This window comes from Solanum lycopersicum, chromosome 9, assembly GCF_036512215.1.
Source record: "Solanum lycopersicum chromosome 9, SLM_r2.1".
Taxonomy (NCBI): domain Eukaryota; kingdom Viridiplantae; phylum Streptophyta; class Magnoliopsida; order Solanales; family Solanaceae; genus Solanum; species Solanum lycopersicum.
In genome coordinates this window covers 740,962-759,960 of record NC_090808.1, presented here as the reverse complement: position 1 = coordinate 759,960, position 18,999 = coordinate 740,962, and the positions used below count along the sequence as shown (strand labels likewise).

General features: G+C 35.5%; 1 protein-coding gene across 1 annotated transcript; it reads left to right on the top strand.

The window, feature by feature from the left end:
• Nucleotides 1–3,501: 3,501 nt before the first annotated feature.
• On the top strand, nucleotides 3,502–12,298 carry LOC101249955 (calcium-dependent protein kinase 13). The gene is made up of 7 exons (XM_004246707.5): nucleotides 3,502–4,862; nucleotides 7,797–7,940; nucleotides 8,051–8,203; nucleotides 9,980–10,095; nucleotides 10,180–10,344; nucleotides 11,423–11,653; nucleotides 11,746–12,298. Exons 1-7 carry the CDS (start codon nucleotides 4,232–4,234, stop codon nucleotides 11,893–11,895), a joined length of 1,590 nt encoding a protein of 529 aa, XP_004246755.1. The 5' UTR covers nucleotides 3,502–4,231; the 3' UTR covers nucleotides 11,896–12,298.
• Nucleotides 12,299–18,999: the final 6,701 nt, after the last annotated feature.

Below are 18,999 nucleotides of genomic sequence, written 5' to 3'. Positions count from 1 at the left end.
ATATTTAGGATAAGTTATGAGATAAATGTTAGAATATAATTAGAATATATTTGTGTTTAGAAAAAGATTTGTTCCTCACACACATATATAATTATATATATATACTGAAATTTGAAAGGATACTTTTTTGCCTAAGATAAAGGGGAAAAGAGGAAAAAGATTTAAGGACTTTCTCATGTGATCTAATTATCACATTTGAGGCAAATAGTGAGTCATTCTAATATTCTGAAGTTGTAGTCCATAATTTGATGATGTTATAACCTAAAAATGTATTAGGAAAAAAAATCCACCCACCGTATGATATTTATCTTCGAGTTCAACTAAATACAGATTTGCATGAAGAAGTTTTATATTAAAGATAAAATACTCGTTTACTCTGTATCTAGAAAGACTCGAATGCGAGACCTCTAATTAAAAATAAAAGATTATTTACGTTCCACCAGAAAAAAAAATTATTTAATACTCCATAAATAATTGATGTCCAAGCTTACCTTTCCTTTTGTCTCTTGAGTAGGCATTACACAACTTCTTTTTGACCAGAATAGATAAATCATTTGGGACAACATAAATAAGAGGTGAAAATATGTGTTTTGCTTGTTCAATTTCAACCTAATTTCCACTTAAACAAACACAAGTTTTAAACAATGATTAAAAGCTTCCCAATCAATATATCCTTAAGATGAAGCAACACAAATATATAAATACAAATACAAAAGGAAGAATATGGAAATTATAGATGGGTTATTTAATGGAAAAATTACTTAACTACACTCCTTTAATTATCTTAATAACCATTTATCCCTACTTATTATAAAAATTTCAAAAATCCCTTATTCCCCCAATTAAAAAAATATGAAAGATACATAAGGATTTTCCACCCTTTTTTCACCCAATTGGCAAGTTTTACTTTACTAAAACAAAATCCTATTTTCAAGCTACCCACTTCCCCATTAACAACCCCAATTAAAATTTACCATATTATTTTTTATTCCTTTTTTATTTCCCTACGTTTTAGGTGTATAATTGTCTAATTTGAATTCCCCATTCCACACGTTTGCAGTTTAACAAAATTTGAATTCAAGTACAAATTTGCAGCCATATCTATTTGATATTTTGTAGGAGTCTCCTTCTTTCTAACCAGATTTTCTAAGTTTTTTAAGGGCAAACATTTTAGTCTCCTTCTTTCTCTTCATCGTGTGAGTTTACAAATATTATGGAAGAGTGTAAATCTGGAGATGGTAATTCACAACACCAACTGAAGATGACATTGTTAACATAGATTAGTAATTAGCTGAGACAGGATGAACAAGTTTTTATGTTGTTTTGTGTTGAAGACAATTATCTTTTGTGTTTTTTTAAAAGCTTATTGGTATTACAATAGTTTGTTAGTTATTAATGTTATGTGTTTTCAAGTTATTATTTTAGACACAGTTGTTGCTTTATAACGTTATGGTACAAAATTTTATTGTTTTAGTTTAAATATTTTTGACAGTTAATTTACAAAATGAAGTATATGACACTTAAGATCTAATGTGTATGATACATTATTGTTTGAGTTTTAAGTATTTTTCACTTTATAAAAATGATGTATATGATACATAAGTTATAATATATACATGTACAAATATTGCAGTTACATATTTAGCAACTTGAATTATACGAATGTATATGATACATCATATACATAAACAAACTAATCACAGATTAATATTACAGTGCAAAGCACCACTAGAATGTAATACATCAAAATTATAGTTCATAAGGCAGTACACACGAAACATGTAGTACACATTTGAACAAGTCAAGTTTTGGGACACTAGAATAACTCATAAGGGAGTATACACGAAAATATAATATATTTTCAATCACATGAATGTATCTGATACATAATATACATAAATAAACTCATCTTTAATTACTGTTACATTGAAACCCAACACTGTTGAATATAATATATCAAATTTATAACTCATAAGGCTGTATACACGAATCATATAGTAAACAATTGAACAAGTCAATTTTTTTGTACACTTGAATAACTAAAAAGACAATCTACATGTAACATATAACATATTTTCAATAATATGCATGTATATGATACTTCACATACACAAACAAACTCATATAGCATTACTATTACATTGAAAACGCATCACTGTTGAATCTAGTTATTTATAAAATTTTATCAGTTGTATCAATACAAAGCGGATACATGCCGATTCCAGATGCATTCTTTTTAACTTCGAAATAAAGTTTCACACCCATGTCGTTTTTGATTTTCAATGGACATGAGCTTCCCTCGACAATGTATCGTATTTCAATATCCTTTGTAACAGTGTCGATCTCAAGCTTTGATAAAATCAACGTTTTCAGATTCACAAATGAAATGGAATGGCCAACAACAATACCATGAACTTTGTAACCTTCATAATTAACATCGCTTACCCAAATTTCAGAATGCCGCAGCAGAATTGAGATATTCATCTTCAAACCTTTTTTTTTTATTTCTTAGTATGCAGATCAACTTTTACAAGAATAATTTTGATTTATGAAGATCATCTGATTTAACATTTGAATTTACTAATCAGTTACACAAGCTATATAGCATTAATTACGTGATTTCAGTTATAAATAACAAAAATCATGGTAATTACTCCTAATTAATAGCAGCAGATGCAAAATATGATGTATCAGGACTTATGTATCCCGTGTTATTTGAATGTATCCCGCTTCCTTGAATTTTAAGGAATTTTTAGTAATTTCAATTCTAAAAGGGATAAAAGGTCATTTTATATTTATAATATGTGGTTCCTATAATTTATACTTATTTAATTTGAATAAAGTCAAATGTGACCCACTTAAAGACCTAACTATTAATTAAACACAAAGAGACAGACACCTTCCTATACTTTAGTACCATACTTTTTGCAAATAAGAGAAATAACACATGACATTGTCCTTCTTAATTTCAACTTAATGTCCAATATTTGTATTCAGAACATATTAATAATTTGATTTTTTTGATATACAATGTTACAAACTCAACATATAATATTATATAAAATTATAATAAATATTTATACACTTGTATACAGTAATATACAATCTTATATATAGAAAAAGTAACTCCATCTTCTTTCTTGAATCTAAGTACTATAATCATTTAAGAACACTTAGAGAAAACTATACCAGATCACTCAAAATTTCTTATTTTAGACGCCTCAAGTAAAATAAAATTATTATTTAATTGTAAAAATAATATTTTTATACTTGCAAGTGCTACTGAAGATAGTTTGTAGTGGTAATGACGATGATAATAGTCGTTGTTGGTGACTAATAATGGTGGTATTGTAAAAGTGGTTGATTTTAGTAGTTAATGATAGTGGTTGAAAAATATATGGTAATAGGTGATATGTTTGTAGTAGTTGACAACATTTCTAGTGATGGTTATTGTAGTTGCATATATCATTCGCAATGATATCCAGATGAGAATTTTGTTGTGCTTATATAAGTTAGGAGAATTTTGTTGTGCTTGTACTAGTAGGAAAAATTTATATTGGAATGATGATGTCCACATTCTTTGTAAGAATGTATTTATACATTGAATGAATAATTGTATTTAAGTGGACACATGGTCACAATCTTATTTTGTTCTCACAATTGATGCTTTCGATTAATGGGCATTGCTTGCTAATACACATCTTCTTGATTTTGCGAGATTCAAATTCAAGGATGAATTATTTTCAAGAAGAGAAGAATGATAGCATCTGTTAATTCATTAATACTATTTTTATCATAGTCTAATTGCAGGATCAATATGATTCGTTACTTCATTATTGATATGGTTGGGGAGCAATCACTAATAATCATGAAAATGTGTAAAAATTATAAATAAATTAGGCAGGGAATAAAAGTAATTACTTAAAGTAAGAGGAAGATATTAGTGATATTAGCAAAGTAAAAGGACTTTTCTATAAATTTCCATTTTTTATTTTATTTCAAAAAAAACGAAAAAAGCTTTCACATTACAAAAGCGTCTGAAACGTTTTCGTACACACCAGTCCACTGATTGCATTCTCAGTCCCTCTTTTTTCTTCCTTTTTTCATCTCCGGCAGCTCAGTTTTGCTCACTCCGGCAGCTCAGCTCTGCTTACTCCGGCAGAGTTCAAGGGTTTCAAACTTCCGAATCATGCGAAACTAAAGCTAGAAGTAGTTAGTGTTAGGGTTTGCAATGGGGAACTGTTGCAGATCTCCGGCAGCGGTTGCTAGAGAAGATGTGAAGTCCTCTAACTACTCCGGAAATGATCACGGAAGGAAAGACAAGTACAGTGCTGGAAACAAGCAGAAACAGATCACTGTGTTAACTGATGTTAAAAAGGAGAATGTTGAGGAGAGGTATTTGGTAGATAGAGAGTTAGGAAGGGGAGAATTCGGGATAACTTACCTTTGTATAGATCGTAGCAGTAGGGAACTTTTGGCTTGTAAGTCGATTTCGAAACGGAAGTTACGAACAGCAGTGGATGTGGAGGATGTAAGGAGAGAAGTGGCAATTATGAAGCATTTGCCACAGAATTCAAGTATTGTGAGTTTTAAGGAAGCGTGTGAGGATGAAAATGCGGTTCATTTGGTGATGGAACTATGTGAAGGTGGTGAGCTGTTTGATAGGATCGTTGCTAGGGGGCATTATACTGAACGAGCAGCTGCTGCTGTTACACGGACGATTGTGGAGGTTGTGCAGCTTTGTCACAAACATGGAGTGATTCATAGAGATTTGAAGCCCGAGAACTTTTTGTTTGCTAATAAGAAGGAAAATTCACCTCTTAAAGCAATTGATTTTGGCTTGTCAATCTTCTTCAAGCCAGGTAAAAAGGAAAACTTTAATTGGCCTACTGTAACACACGCAAATGCATGTAGTTTATCTTACAATTTCTTGCTGTTTGAGCAGATTGTTTTTATGTTCTTTGTTTTATGATGTTAGGGAATGTTGATTTATACAACTTAGATAGATTGTAAAATTTTCCTGTGTAAATATGCCATAATCAGGAGACTGCTCTGGATAAGAACCAAAAGAATAAAGATTATATCAGCAATTAGGACAATTTACCAGGGCAATGGTATAATGTAGTTTACTGATGTGCTCCCAGGCCAGGAATGGTAGTAAGACTACCTCCTGATGTGTCCCTAGGGCTATGGTTCAGTGGTGGGAAAATTCATGAGGTGTGGTTTAGGTGCATATGTGTATATCCCGGGTTGGAACCTGCGAGCACAAATAGAGTTTTCTCGTCACAGTAAATAAATAATTTAAGTTATCTACTAATGTTACATACTTTTATTGGAAGAGGAAATGTGCAGGTGAGTTCAGGTATTGGTTCCTGATGAAGCAGTCATTCCTATGTAGGCCTTAATCCTTATTACTTATGTCTGACCTTAGATAAAATTTGCCGGATCCTATCTTATATATTAAAATCCCCAGTGATTCACTGTGTAGAACAAACAAAGATTGCTGATAAGCTTGACAAGAAGTTATATTCAGTTGATACTGGAGAAAAGCTAGCATCATCTCCTTCTTTTTATACCGTAACTTTATTAGCACAACTTTTTTTTGAAGGTAACTTGTATTATGAACAAAAGGAATACTTAGAAAAGTATTCCAGTAATACTTGCAACAAAATTACAGAGGGAGAGGTGTCCCTACTAAGCTTCATAAATAATCCATAATACTAGGAATATCCTCCTCTTCTTGAGGATATTCGTGTTTACAACAAAAAAAAGAAAAGGACTAGACAGTTCATCTTCAGTTTCTGCAGAGAGCAACTCTTGTTTTCGAAACATCTCTGGTTCCTTCCCGTCCATATAATGCACTAAATGCAGGCAGGGACAATCTTTCATCTCTCCCTGTGTCCCGACTGATTCCCATCTCTATTCCAGCAAGCTAGAGCCTCTTTGATGCTCCTTGGCATAGTCCAGCTTATGCCTCTTAAATTGATGAAAATCTGCCATACTTCACAGTCTGTCTACAATGTAGAGAGAGATGACTTATTGTGTCAATCTCACATTCACAAAAAGAGCACCTAGAGCAAATTTGACAACCAATCTAGCTCCATTAGTACTACTTACTAGTGGGAAAATGGTAGATTCACTTTGCGTAATACTGATTGAACTAACTGGCTATATAGAGGAGAAAGTCAGTTTTGATATAGGATTAAGCAAAGAGGATTAATGTACGCCTCTCCATTTTTATTATTGTGAAAGAACGTTGTTTCTTCCAAGAGCCCCCTAATGCACTTTAGCCCTGAAATTGATTGTATCATGTTGGGATCATTGCACTTCACCGTGTATTACAGTTCGTATGTTAAGACTTACGAATTCGAATCTCAGTGAGATGAGATATTCTCTACTTCTCTCATTCAGTTCCAGTTGAAAATTCTTTTGTTAATTTCAAAAGACAAAGGAGTAACGATTTACTAATTGGAGTGCTAATATCATGCTTAAGTTTCAAGTTGAATTTGTGACAAGAGTTTGACTTAACCTACATGAGAGTTGTGTTTTAGCTGATCTAACAAACTGTTGGTGAGCTGTTTCATGATCAATTGATTGGTGGAAGGATCTTGTGGACGACTATATTCTAGCAAACATATACTATGTAGAACATTTCTATCAACTTACCTAAAAGAATGCCCACTCGCTTTCTATGTGAATTCTGTCATATTCTGATACTTGCAGTGTAAGACCTAACTTACGTTGTAACTGCATATTTGTTTGTATAAGACAAACTTCAAGTTTTTCCCTGGTATTAGACAGGAATTTTGGTGCCAAGATACAATCAAGTTGGATATCTAGGCACAGGCAAATAGGTGAAGATGAAACATGTTACTGTTAGAATAGGATGACTTAAATGGAGGTAGGTTATGTGAAATTGTGCAATAGGAAGATATCTGTAGAAGTTAAAAGGCCAGTTCTATAGTGCAATTGTCATACATGGGAGAGGTACAGGCCAAACACAGAATAAAATGATGTCCCTTTAAGGACATCCCATGAAAAAGGTAGAAGGATTAAATAAGAGAAGGTTATTTGAAATCCTGTGATCATTCTGTTGTGCTTACCATCCGGCATTTTGAAGTCAATTTAGGATAGATAGACACGTAAAGAGACTTGTCGATTACCAATAGTTTAGGAGCTATTTCTTCTTCTTTCTTAGATTTGGAAAGTCTTAGTTGTCTTTTTCCATGTAAATTTTATAGATTTTTCTTTCCTTTTCGTTTAATATTTGAGAAAATAGTGATCAGGTACACTAGCTAAATACCAGATCTCCCCTACAAAAGGAGACAGTTCCTCTTTTGTAAAGGGCATCCTTACTATTACTCAAAGTCATCCTTTGGGTTTGGTTCAAATAGTTTAATATAATTTTGTTTGACTTGACAAACATCTACAGGGGTTCTTAGTGGCATAATAATGCTAACTCAGATGCTTACTTAAAAAGGAGAAGGGTGGAGCTAATTTTGAAATCTATTGAATATCTAACCAGATGTTTGTTTCTTGTACTTCCCTATTTGTATTTCCCTCTGCAGAGAAGTGGGAAAAAAATAGCGTAGATAACTAGATAACAAATTCAGATCCAATAAGAAAGGCGCACGGTCTTGGACACTTAACCTTGTGGTACAAATAACTGCTCGATTTCCTTATAGTTTGGTACTTTGGGTTCGTCTTTTGCACTATTTTTGACCTATTCAATCGTTATTGTTGCTTATCTTTACTTTACATATTGCTAATATTTAATGCTTGATTTTATTTTTTAGGTGAGAAGTTCTCCGAAATAGTTGGAAGTCCATATTATATGGCTCCTGAGGTGCTCAAACGAAACTATGGACCAGAAATAGATATATGGAGTGCAGGAGTCATTTTATATATTTTGTTATGTGGGGTTCCTCCCTTTTGGGCTGGTAAACTCTCTTCCTGCAGATTTAATTCTTCCTTTCTGTCCCCCATGCTTCATATGTAGCATTCTCAGATACCACTCAATCATTTTATTGAAGTGAATCTGTTCATACAGAATCTGAACAAGGTGTTGCCCAAGCCATTTTACGTGGGGCAATTGATTTCAAACGGGAACCCTGGCCTAGTATTTCAGAAGGTGCTAAAAATCTTGTCAGGCAAATGTTAGAGGCAGATCCAAAGCTTCGACTGTCTGCAAAGCAAGTACTTGGTATGTTATGTTTCACAGATGCTTATTAATTATTTTGGGAAAATCGTTGCCTTTATTGAAGATGTATAGATTATAGAACTACTGTATATCCTAATTAGGCAAGAATCAGTTCTACAATGTGCTTTGCACATGCTGTAAGACATTCATGCATTTTATATTCTCTACCTATTCCAATATATTTGATATAGTTGGAATTTAGAGTTTAAGAAAGAAATGATGACTTTTGAAATGGATGGTCTAAATATGGCTATAAAACTTTTGAAACTTGTGACGATAAACACGCCATAGCATTTTTGTGGGTCTTAAAGCTTCTCAGTACGGTAAAATGGAAAGGGTAAACTTAATTCTTCCCAAGTTTAGAATCGTGTTGTACTTCTCGGAACAAATTTAATAGGAATGTTAGTCGCATAAACTAGATTGGAGGGTGTGTTAGTTAGACAGGCCGAGTAGATGACTGCGTTGAATGGTGAGAAATATGATCTTTGATGGATTAGTTGACAAAAGAAAAAATTCTGTTCAACTTGCTCAAGGTAAAGTGTACTATTCAATTTGGACAGCCAGCAAAAATAAACAGTTCTCTGTTAAAAGCTGTTATAGCATGCTGATCAGGGAAACAGTTCACTGGGATAATAATGACCTTGGAAATGATTTGGAAGACTAAAGCTCCTGTTAAGATAGCATGTCTGATATGGATTGCAACCTAGGGGGCTTGTGCAACTCAAATTAATCTAATAAAGAGAGGCTTTACTATGTGTACCAGATGCTATTTTTGTGAAGAAGAACAGGAAACAGTTGAACACTTACTTCGCTGTTGCTGATTCTCTAGTTAATATTTAGAACTTTTTCTAAAGATTTGCAACATCACATGGGTGATGTGTTGAGATGTAAGAGGCAGTGTTATCAAAGGCGCACTTTAAGCGCCCTTAAGCTCTAAAGCAAGGCTCAAAACGTGTTGATCGTTTGCTCACTTTATGTGCGCTTTCAGTGTCTCATCAAGGTTCTAGGGCAAAGATTTCCTTGCTAATAAGCCTCTTACGAAGAAGTGAAACTAAAAAAATGATATTCACTTTATCATAATTTTTCTTCAATTTCTTTGGTCATATATTTGTCGTTCATGTTTATGATTATTAGTCTTGGACTAAACATATATATTTGTATTTTTTTCTCTCTTTGCGCCTTTTTTCATTAAAGCCCGTGCTTTATTTGCGTTTAAAGCCTCCACGGACCTTAAAGTTATTTTCCGCTTTTCGCCTTTGATAACACTGGTAAAGGGGTCTGTTAGAAATTTGGCAAGTTCGAAGGGTTCCTAATAGGCTGAAACAGAGATGGAAGACTATCCCACTCTGCATCTTCTGACCATCTGGCAGGCAAGGAATAAGGGCTTGTTTTGGAGGGTATAAAGATCACTTTTCTAGAGTTAAAATAAGTGTCTACATAATCTGTAATTCTGATGAAATAGCAATATGTTAGTGTATCTAGATCAGTACATGAATTTTCTGGAGTTAACTAGAAAAGAGTAGCAGATTGTCTGGTCAGGTTCTGTTTTGATTCTTGTATCCTTCTTCGTACTGTTTCAATAGTACTTTACGCATCACAAAAAAGAAAAAAACAGAAATGGTTGCAATTCATATTTTCTTAGCAAGGCCTACTAAGGTCTGTCTTGTATTAAAATTTATTTTGGATGCTTGGTGATCTCTTTGGTTTATATCATTCACCTGTTATTTTATGCCTCGTGTTTTTTTTATGAATTTGAACAAGTTTTCTCTTCTTGTATAGAACACCCTTGGCTTCAAAATGCTAAGAAGGCTCCAAATGTCCCACTTGGAGATGTTGTGAAGTCAAGGCTTAAGCAGTTCTCAATGATGAATAGGTTTAAGAGGAAAGCTCTGAGGGTGAGTTCATTTATCTGTCACTCTTTTTATCTCTATTTAGCTTTGCTTTTCTTGGACCTTTAAAACATGTATGTCCAAATGCAGGTAATTGCTGATTTCTTGTCTAATGAAGAAGTTGGAGACCTCAAAGAAATGTTTAACAAGATAGACACTAATAATGATGGCATTGTTTCAGTCGAAGAACTTAAAGCAGGACTAAAGCTCAACTCCCAGCTGGCAGAATCTGAAGTACAGATGCTTATTGAAGCCGTGAGTCCACCTCCTTATTCCTTGATGTAAAATTTTTCCTGAATTTCCCACTTATTCCCGAGTTTGACATATATTAGACGCTTCTCAGTATCTGTTAATATCGTAAGAGAGTGTTTTCTGGTATTGACGGTGATACTATCTGTATCGGTTGTCATTTCACATGAAAATGTTTAAAATTCATAAATAGGTGAAGTTCCCATTTCTAGGATATTTTCTACTGACTTGGGAACAGCTGAGGTAAAGTATCAAGTGGGAACTTGGGGGTGGGGGTGGGGGGTAGGGGTGGGCACTAGGGGAAAAGTAAGTTGAATATGCTTTAAATTCTTTATTTATACATCATGTTAACATTAACTCGTCTTCTGTTCTATGTTTGTGAGAATAACAATTTTGCTAGCATACTCGATGAGTTCTTGTCTTCTCTCCTCAAAATGTTTATATCTGATTGAATATAAGAATCCTCCATTTTTCTATACTTCTAATGTGTTTAATTTGTTTCTGCAAGCGAGTTCTCTGCATTTTGCACTCCTAATATACACCAGCTTTGTAGAGATGAACTGGACGTGAATTATCACTAATCAAGTGCTTTTTATATGATTGAATTTAAAAACAAAGCACATCTTGCTAAGCCTATAGCCTGATTTACCTTTTACAAAATGAACACTTCTATGATTTTGCAAAGAGATAAATAGATTAGGTGGCAAAGCATAAAAATAAAATAAATAGGCTGCAGTATAAAAATATAGTGTCTACTTAGGATGTTCAAAATGCAAATAACTCTTTTGCGGTCAGTTAGGATGTTCAAAATGCAAATAACTCTTTTGCGGTCAGTCTTTGGCTCTCATTAATATCTGCAGTTAGTTGATGTCGCTGGTTAGGATATATGCGTGCAGTTGTGCTATTATTTTTGTTTTCTTATTTACTTCATATTTTATCGTTGAATCATCATCAATGGTCAAGTTACTTAAATATATTTTTAAGAACACCCTCTATTATATTCCCTACCCCAATCCCTTCCCAAAAGAGAAAGGGGGAAGTCAGTTAGGAAGCCATGAACATGTGATTACTTTGTTTCCTACAGATTGATACTAATGGCAAAGGGACCTTGGATTATGGGGAATTTATAGCCATATCCCTCCATCTTCAAAGGATGGCTAACGATGAACATTTGCACAAAGCTTTCTCCTATTTTGACAAGGATGGAAATGGTTACATCGAGCCGGATGAGCTTCGGGATGCCTTGATGGAGGATGGAGCAGATGACTGCACCAATGTCGCGAATGACATTTTCCAGGAGGTTGATACAGACAAGGTGAACACGCGGCAAACGAAAAAAGCCTCTGCTACTAACATGTATTTAGCTTAGGATGGTATATCCCTTATCTTCTGTTTCTATAAATGCAGGATGGGCGCATCAGCTTTGAAGAATTTGCAGCCATGATGAAAACTGGGACAGACTGGAGAAAGGCATCTCGACATTATTCAAGAGGGAGATTCAATAGTCTCAGCGTGAAGCTAATGAAGGATGGTTCAATTAATTTGGGGAATGAGTAAAGTTTTCATACTTTACTGTTTCATTCATCAAAATCAAGTTTTATATCATTGTTCTCTTCCCATTGTTTTATGATATTCTTGGCTTGTCAGTGGCGACTTCATCTGGGTAAACCTTTATAACCATTTGAAACAGAGAGTGTATGCTCCTATCCTTTTCCTGTCGACACTTTTTACTTTTTTCAAATTTTTTGTACAAAAAATATTTTCTTGTTTCATTGTCGTCGGTGTCTATTATTAGGAGCTAACATACATGGAAGTATGCTAAGCTCAAATGGCTTTTCTTTTATCCCTTTTTCTCCAATCCTCAATTTCATAGGCGATTTGTATGTACTATCGCTGTTTTAGGCACTGTTTCTGTTGGCTCTAAACCTGCATTTGTGTTAGTTTGTATTTCTTGCAGAAAGCTTGGGCCTGTTTGTTCTTATGTTAACGTACTCCCATTTTGTGCTTCAGAACTTAATATTTGAAAGGGAAATAGGGCTTTGCCAAATCTTTTGCATGGTGAAGTATTGCTGTGTTAACTGAGTGACCATATTCCCTGATGTCCTAAGCTCTAATCTAATTGCTTTTACTTTGTACAAATTGTCATAAAAAAGAAGCGAATATGGTCGGATTTTACATTCATTGGATTGAAATCTTAATATATAAATATAACCATCTAGTATTCGATCTAATTTGTAAAGATTTTTTCGAAAGAGTTGCTTTTACATAGAGAGATTCTCTCATTTTATAACGATTTAGTCGTTGTGAATAAGTATAATAGTGGCCACTAAAAGAATGTTTTAGTAGCAACATTAAACGCTGCTAATACCTACATTCATAACCACTAAATGTAAGTTTTAGAGGCAACATTAGCAGCTAAGAATAAGTATAATACTTGCCGCTAAAAGATTGTTATAGTCGCTGCTAATGCCTAAATTTGATTGCCACGAATAGTATGTTATAGTCACCACAAGGCTTTAAAGGTCACCACTAAATTAGGTTTCAGTGGCAACTCTAGTCGCTGCTAATGCTCATAAAAGTCACTACTAAAAGGTACTTTTAGCGACGACATTCATAACTTTTAGTGACAGTATAAGTCGCCACTAAAAGTGAGTTTTAGCGACGACATTCATCACCTTTAGCAGCAGTTATGTCGCCATAAAAAAGTCCCTTTTAGCGACGACATTCATAACTTTAGCGACGGTATTAGTCGTCGCTAAAAGACTCTTTTAGTGACGACCTTCATACTTATAGCGACGACATTCATAACCTTTAGCGACGACCTTCATAACTTTTAGCGACGACATTCATAATCTTTAGCGACGACCTTCATAACTTTTAGCGGGGGACATTCATAACCTTTGCACGATCTTCATAACCTTTAGCGACGACCTTCATGACCTTTAGCGACGACCATTGTAACCTTTAGCGGCAATTTTTGTCGCCACTAAAAGTTACTTTTAGCGACGACTTTCATGACCTTTAGCGGCAAGTTTTGTCGCCACGAAAAGTAACTTTTAGAGACGACTTTCATGACTTTTAGCGGCTGTTTTTGTCGCCACTAAAGTCACTTTTATCAATAGTAATACTTTCTTTTAGCAGCGATTTTGCCATTAAAGTGACCTTTAGCGACGATGTTCATAACGTTTAGCGGCGACATGTATGAGCTTAATTGAAATTTATATCATTGTTCCTGTAATCAACTGACATTTTAATCAATATATTCTTCATTAACATCATAGATAAATCATATATAAAAGGAAAAATTGATCAGAAAGATAAATTTGAAATCCAAAATATGCATTAAATTGGATAAATTTACAAGTATCTCCCAAGAAGGGCAAGCAACCTATAAAGCTACATCTCTATTCTCCTACATAGCAATTAGGAAGGGGAAAAACAAATAGAGTGGTCAAGCCATTGGAATAATAGAGAGCCAGCCCACAAGGCTTTGGTCCAACGGTAAGAGCGTAGCGCGTGATGTGTGGTTGCAGCCAGCAAAGGCAGGTAATTATGCAAGTGCCTAAAGAACAAGAATATTATCCACTCATGAGTACTTGTCTGATCTTGGGGAAAGAAAAAAACTAGGAAAATCTTACAAGCAATCATTTAATTCCTATTACTTGTATGCCAACCCTTGATTCATCCCTAGAAATTTGTAAACACTAAACCTATTTATAATGTGAATCACTGTGGGGCATGAACTTGAGTTAGGACCAAACTCATGTACAAATGGTACTCACACTTGCTTGCCTTGTCAACTACGCGTACAACTCATAAACTCTTTTAAGATCATTGACGCCTCCAGGCATCTAGGGAGGTAAGAGTAATATATATATACAGCTGGCTCAACCCATTCACTGTTTCCAAATATCATCTGTATGACAAATAAGCCGATAAATGTGCCAAGAGATCAGAACTGATAAATTTTGAGCATGTCTGAACATATTTTACACTTTGACTGTTGGAATCATGCCTAAGTACCCTTGCCCTGTGAAAATTGGCTCTGGGATACACATAAACTATCTTATATAATACAGATAGACTCAGTGCAGGTGAAAAAGCAAAGGCAACACAAGGTCATCAGTCCAGTGACAGACTGTTTTTATAAGTTACAGGCGTAATGGAGGTAAAAATTGTGAGGCATAATACTTGCTCCAAGAAGACTGATCAGTGCACTAAACTTATTCAGCATACCACCAATGGAGAATGGAGTTTCAGGTTAAGTTATGATCACTCCAAAAACATAAGAGAGCAGTGCAGAGATTGCCCAGCCAGCCAATACATAAGAATCTTTTTAAACTGCCATTGTCCTAGACATAGAATTTTGAAATCGTTATTATTTATGAGAGACTAGGACTATACGACAAGAATCTGAGATTATTCAAGATGCCAATAACACAAGGATAGTTAGTAGTAAGACTTACAAAGAGATAAGCCAGAAGTGTGGAAACAAATGGCACCGGTTGCAGTGCCCAAAACCTATCAGAATCAAGTTGATGCGCTCATAATCTCGGAAGCCAGAGTGTACACAAAATGAAATAGTGAAATTACCATTGTGAGGTCCAAAGCAATCAATTCCTAGGAATATACATGTAACTTTGTCACTGCAAATCTTTGACACAGCAAAGTTATTATACATCACCAGTTAAACAAAATACAAGATGTGCACATTAAACACCAGGTTAGCAAAAAAAAAAGAGAACTGTCCAGTGTTGTAAATGAAACATACAAGAGCAGGAGACATGTTCCAAGTTTTCTATGTAGCATGGGTAGAACTGGATATCAAAGCCCTCCCGAACCCAAAAATAATGGACATGAAAGAAGTTTATTAAGAGTCTGCTAAAATCAACCAACTCAGAACAAGAAATCTGACAAGTGCGCCTTATAAAGATGGAAGACTTTTCGAATTGTTAAATCCACCAACTCCAACCAATCACAACATTAACACCTTTGCATCCGTCAATAAACCGATTACCGATTCTGATTTCTGAATTGAGTTAAATACGAAAACATCAGTCAATTAGACAGAACCATCTTTTGCTGTTCTAATCTAACCTGATCTAGTAATGACATTATGTCCTGAAATGTCAGCAGCAAAAGGCCAGTACAATAAGACACATTGGCTGCTGAATTCATGTTAGACCAGGAAAATGCCACTGAATATGAAAACAATGGCAAAAAAATGGTCCTCACACCTTGAAAACTCTGTTGATTTCTTACTTTACTGCAGAAAAGAATTTATATAGAGAGAGGTAAAGACGAGACAGTCTAGTATTAATGTCACCAACACAAGTAGCAAATTATTTTTAAGACACCTTTTGCACGCTGAACGACGGTACACAGTGCAAGAAAAGGAGATGGCGGCCATCGTACATTGCCTACGCACATGGAGACATTATCTATTAGGCTCCAAATTCGTGGTGAAAACCGACAATGTTGCCACTAGCTATTTTCAGTCATAGAAGAATCACTCCAAAGCAGGCTAGATGGCAAGACTTCTTGGCGGAATTCGACTACGTCTTGGAGTACAAACCAGGAAGAGGAAATGTAGTGGCCGATGCATTGAGCAGGAAGGCTGAGCTAGCTGCCATCACCACAGCTCGTTGTGACATTCAAGACGCAATCAAAGATGGTATGCAGCACGATCCGGAAGCCAAGAAGATAATGGAGCTGGCTGCCCAAGGCCAAACCAGGCGGTTTTGGGTAGAAGACGGGTTCTTGCTTACCACCGAACGGAGAGTTTATGTACCCAAGTTCGGAGCTATTAGGCGGCGTATCATAAAAGAAAGCCACGACACACCGTGGGCTGGGCATCCAGGGCAGCGAAGAACGAGGGCGCTGATTGAGGCTCTTTACTTCTGGCCATGTATGCGGGACGATATTGAGCGTTATGTGCAGACTTGTCTTGTGTGCCAACGAGACAAGGTAGAGCAGAGGCAACTAGGAGGGCTGTTAGAGCCACTACCCGTAGCAGATCGTCCATGGGAGAGCGTAACTATGGACTTCATCACTTCTTTGTCGAAGTCAAACGGGTTTGGCACGATTATGGTCGTGGTAGACAGATTTTCCAAATATGCTACATTCATACCTGCCACAGCCGGTTACACAGCCAAGGAAGCCGCTCAATTGTTCTTAAAAAATGTAGTGAAATATTGGGGGCTGCCGAGGTACATCATCAGCGATCGAGATCCTCGTTTCACTGGGAACTTTTGGAATGAACTCTTCGAAATTCTTGGCACAAGACTTCACTTTTCCACAAGTTTCCACCCGCAAACTGACGGCCAGACTAAACGCGTCAACGCCTTGTTAGAGTGCAATCTTAGGCACTATGTCAGTGCGCACCAGAAAAAATTGGGCTAAGCTCCTGGACATGGCGCAATTTTTTTATAATTTGCAGAGGAGTGAATCCACAGAGCGCACACCATTCGAGTTGGCAACATGTCAGCAACCCTAAACTCCGCATTCAGTACCAACCACGTTTGAGGGGAAGAGTTTGGGCGCTTACCATCTTGCCAAGGGATGGGAAGAACAACTTGACACTGCCAAGTCTTACTTGGACAAGGCAGTAAAGAGGATGAAAAAGTTCGCCGATCGCAAGCGTCGTCCCACTGACTACAAAGAAGGCGACATGGTTTTGGTAAAATTCAATCCGAGGCAGTTTAAGGCACTAAGAGGCGTTCATCACAACTTAGTGCGTAAATATGAGGGTCCATTCAAGATTGTTGCCAAGGTTGGCAAAATCTCATACAAGTTGGAGTTACCTCCACACTTGAAGATCCACCCGGTCTTTCATGCAAGCGTCCTTAAGTCGTATCATGAAGATAAGGATGATCCTAGCCGGAACGAATCGCAACGGGCCCCTATCACTATCACTACCTCACACGACCGAGAAATAGAAGCCATCATAGATTATCAAGCCAAACGGAAACGAGGACAACAAGCCAGCGCCATGTTCCTTATACATTGGAAGGGACAAACTCCTGAAGAAGCCACTTGGGAGAAGTACGAAGACTTGTGGCAATTCAAGGACAAAGTCCAGGAATTCTTGCAGTAATGCGTCGCGGTCGCCGCATCATTAGGTGGGGGAGAGTGTGATGGCCCGCCATAATTCTGGCCATTTTGCAGCATCCGAACGGGGCAGAAGGACCTAGAGCCTTGAAGAGGTTTGTAGAAGACTCTAGACCCTTCTAGATCCTTGGAGAAGACTAGAGAATTCCCTAGAATTCTCTAGAACGTTTTAGAGCCTTTTGGAAGAGCTAGAGACATATTCTAGAAAGGGTAGAATTCTCTAGAACATATACTAAAGTGTAATTACTTAGGGACTTGTAGAACAATATTTATTTACTCTTAGGCCCTTAGGGAGTAGTATAAATAGAAGGGCCTCTCATTTGTAATCATCCAACAAACCAACCAAAGTTGTAAGCAAAGTTCTCGCGGAATGTATGAACAGTTTGGAACGAAAGGAAGGTATGAACCTATAGAGGGAACCTTTTTTTTTTTTTTTACTAAGGAACATTCCAGAAAAAAGAATTTATGTCTAACATTCTCCGTCCATATATAAGAACACTATCGGGTTTAGAATTTTTTTAATAAGAATACTTTTCTTTTCTCAATAGAATCTTATGTGATATTAATTGATATCATGATTAATTAAATTTTAGTACGAGTAATCGAATATGAAATAGGAAATTAGTTTTTTCAATATTTACTATTCTGATACGTATCCAAAGCTCCAAATCCACAGGGTCACTCGCATGTTTTTTTTTTACTACTTCTTTCAACAGGTTATACCCGTAATGACTGACCATTGTATCGAGTGTTTCTGCTACATAATATTTTTCAAAAATACAAGGAGCTACACAGTGAATAATATCCAGTGATTTACAAAGTTCGCAAGCCATTGCTAATGGCTTCAAAATTTGACTAAATCGGCTTCAGATTTCCCAGAATTTTTGGGACGAAAGGGTGAGTAAGGTATTGCTAATGGCTTCAAACTTCAGAATTTCTCAGAATTTTCGGGACGAAAGAATGAGCAAGGCATTGTTAATGGCTTCAAATTTTGACCTTCAGAATTCCCAGAATTTTTGGGACGAAAGGTGAACAAGGCATTGCTAATGGCTTCAAACTTCAGAATTTCCCCGAATTTTCGAGACGAAAGAATGAGCAAGGCATTGCTAATGGCTTCATGACTTAATTGAAATGAATTTTAATTACCACAATACAATATTTAACTTTTTTAAAAATAATTCATCGATTCGATTAATCAAATTTTAATAATTTTTTTTTTAAAAGTCTTTGATTAAGAATTGCGGGTGAACTATCAACCACCAAATTACATTGTTATTATCTCATCTTCGATTGTGGTCTAATATTTTGATGTCCTAAATATCAAATCACACAATAATAATTTATGATGATTAAATCCTACTCTTAGATATTAAGTAGTGTAGATAGAAGTAAATTTAGAATTTAAATATATAAAATTTGAAATATAAAATAGAATAATTTACTAATTTTCCAAAATAGATGATTTATATATATATATATTTTTTAAAAACAATTAAGTTTTTATTGAACCTATAATGATGACAATAATTTCAACTAAAGCGATAAGGATAA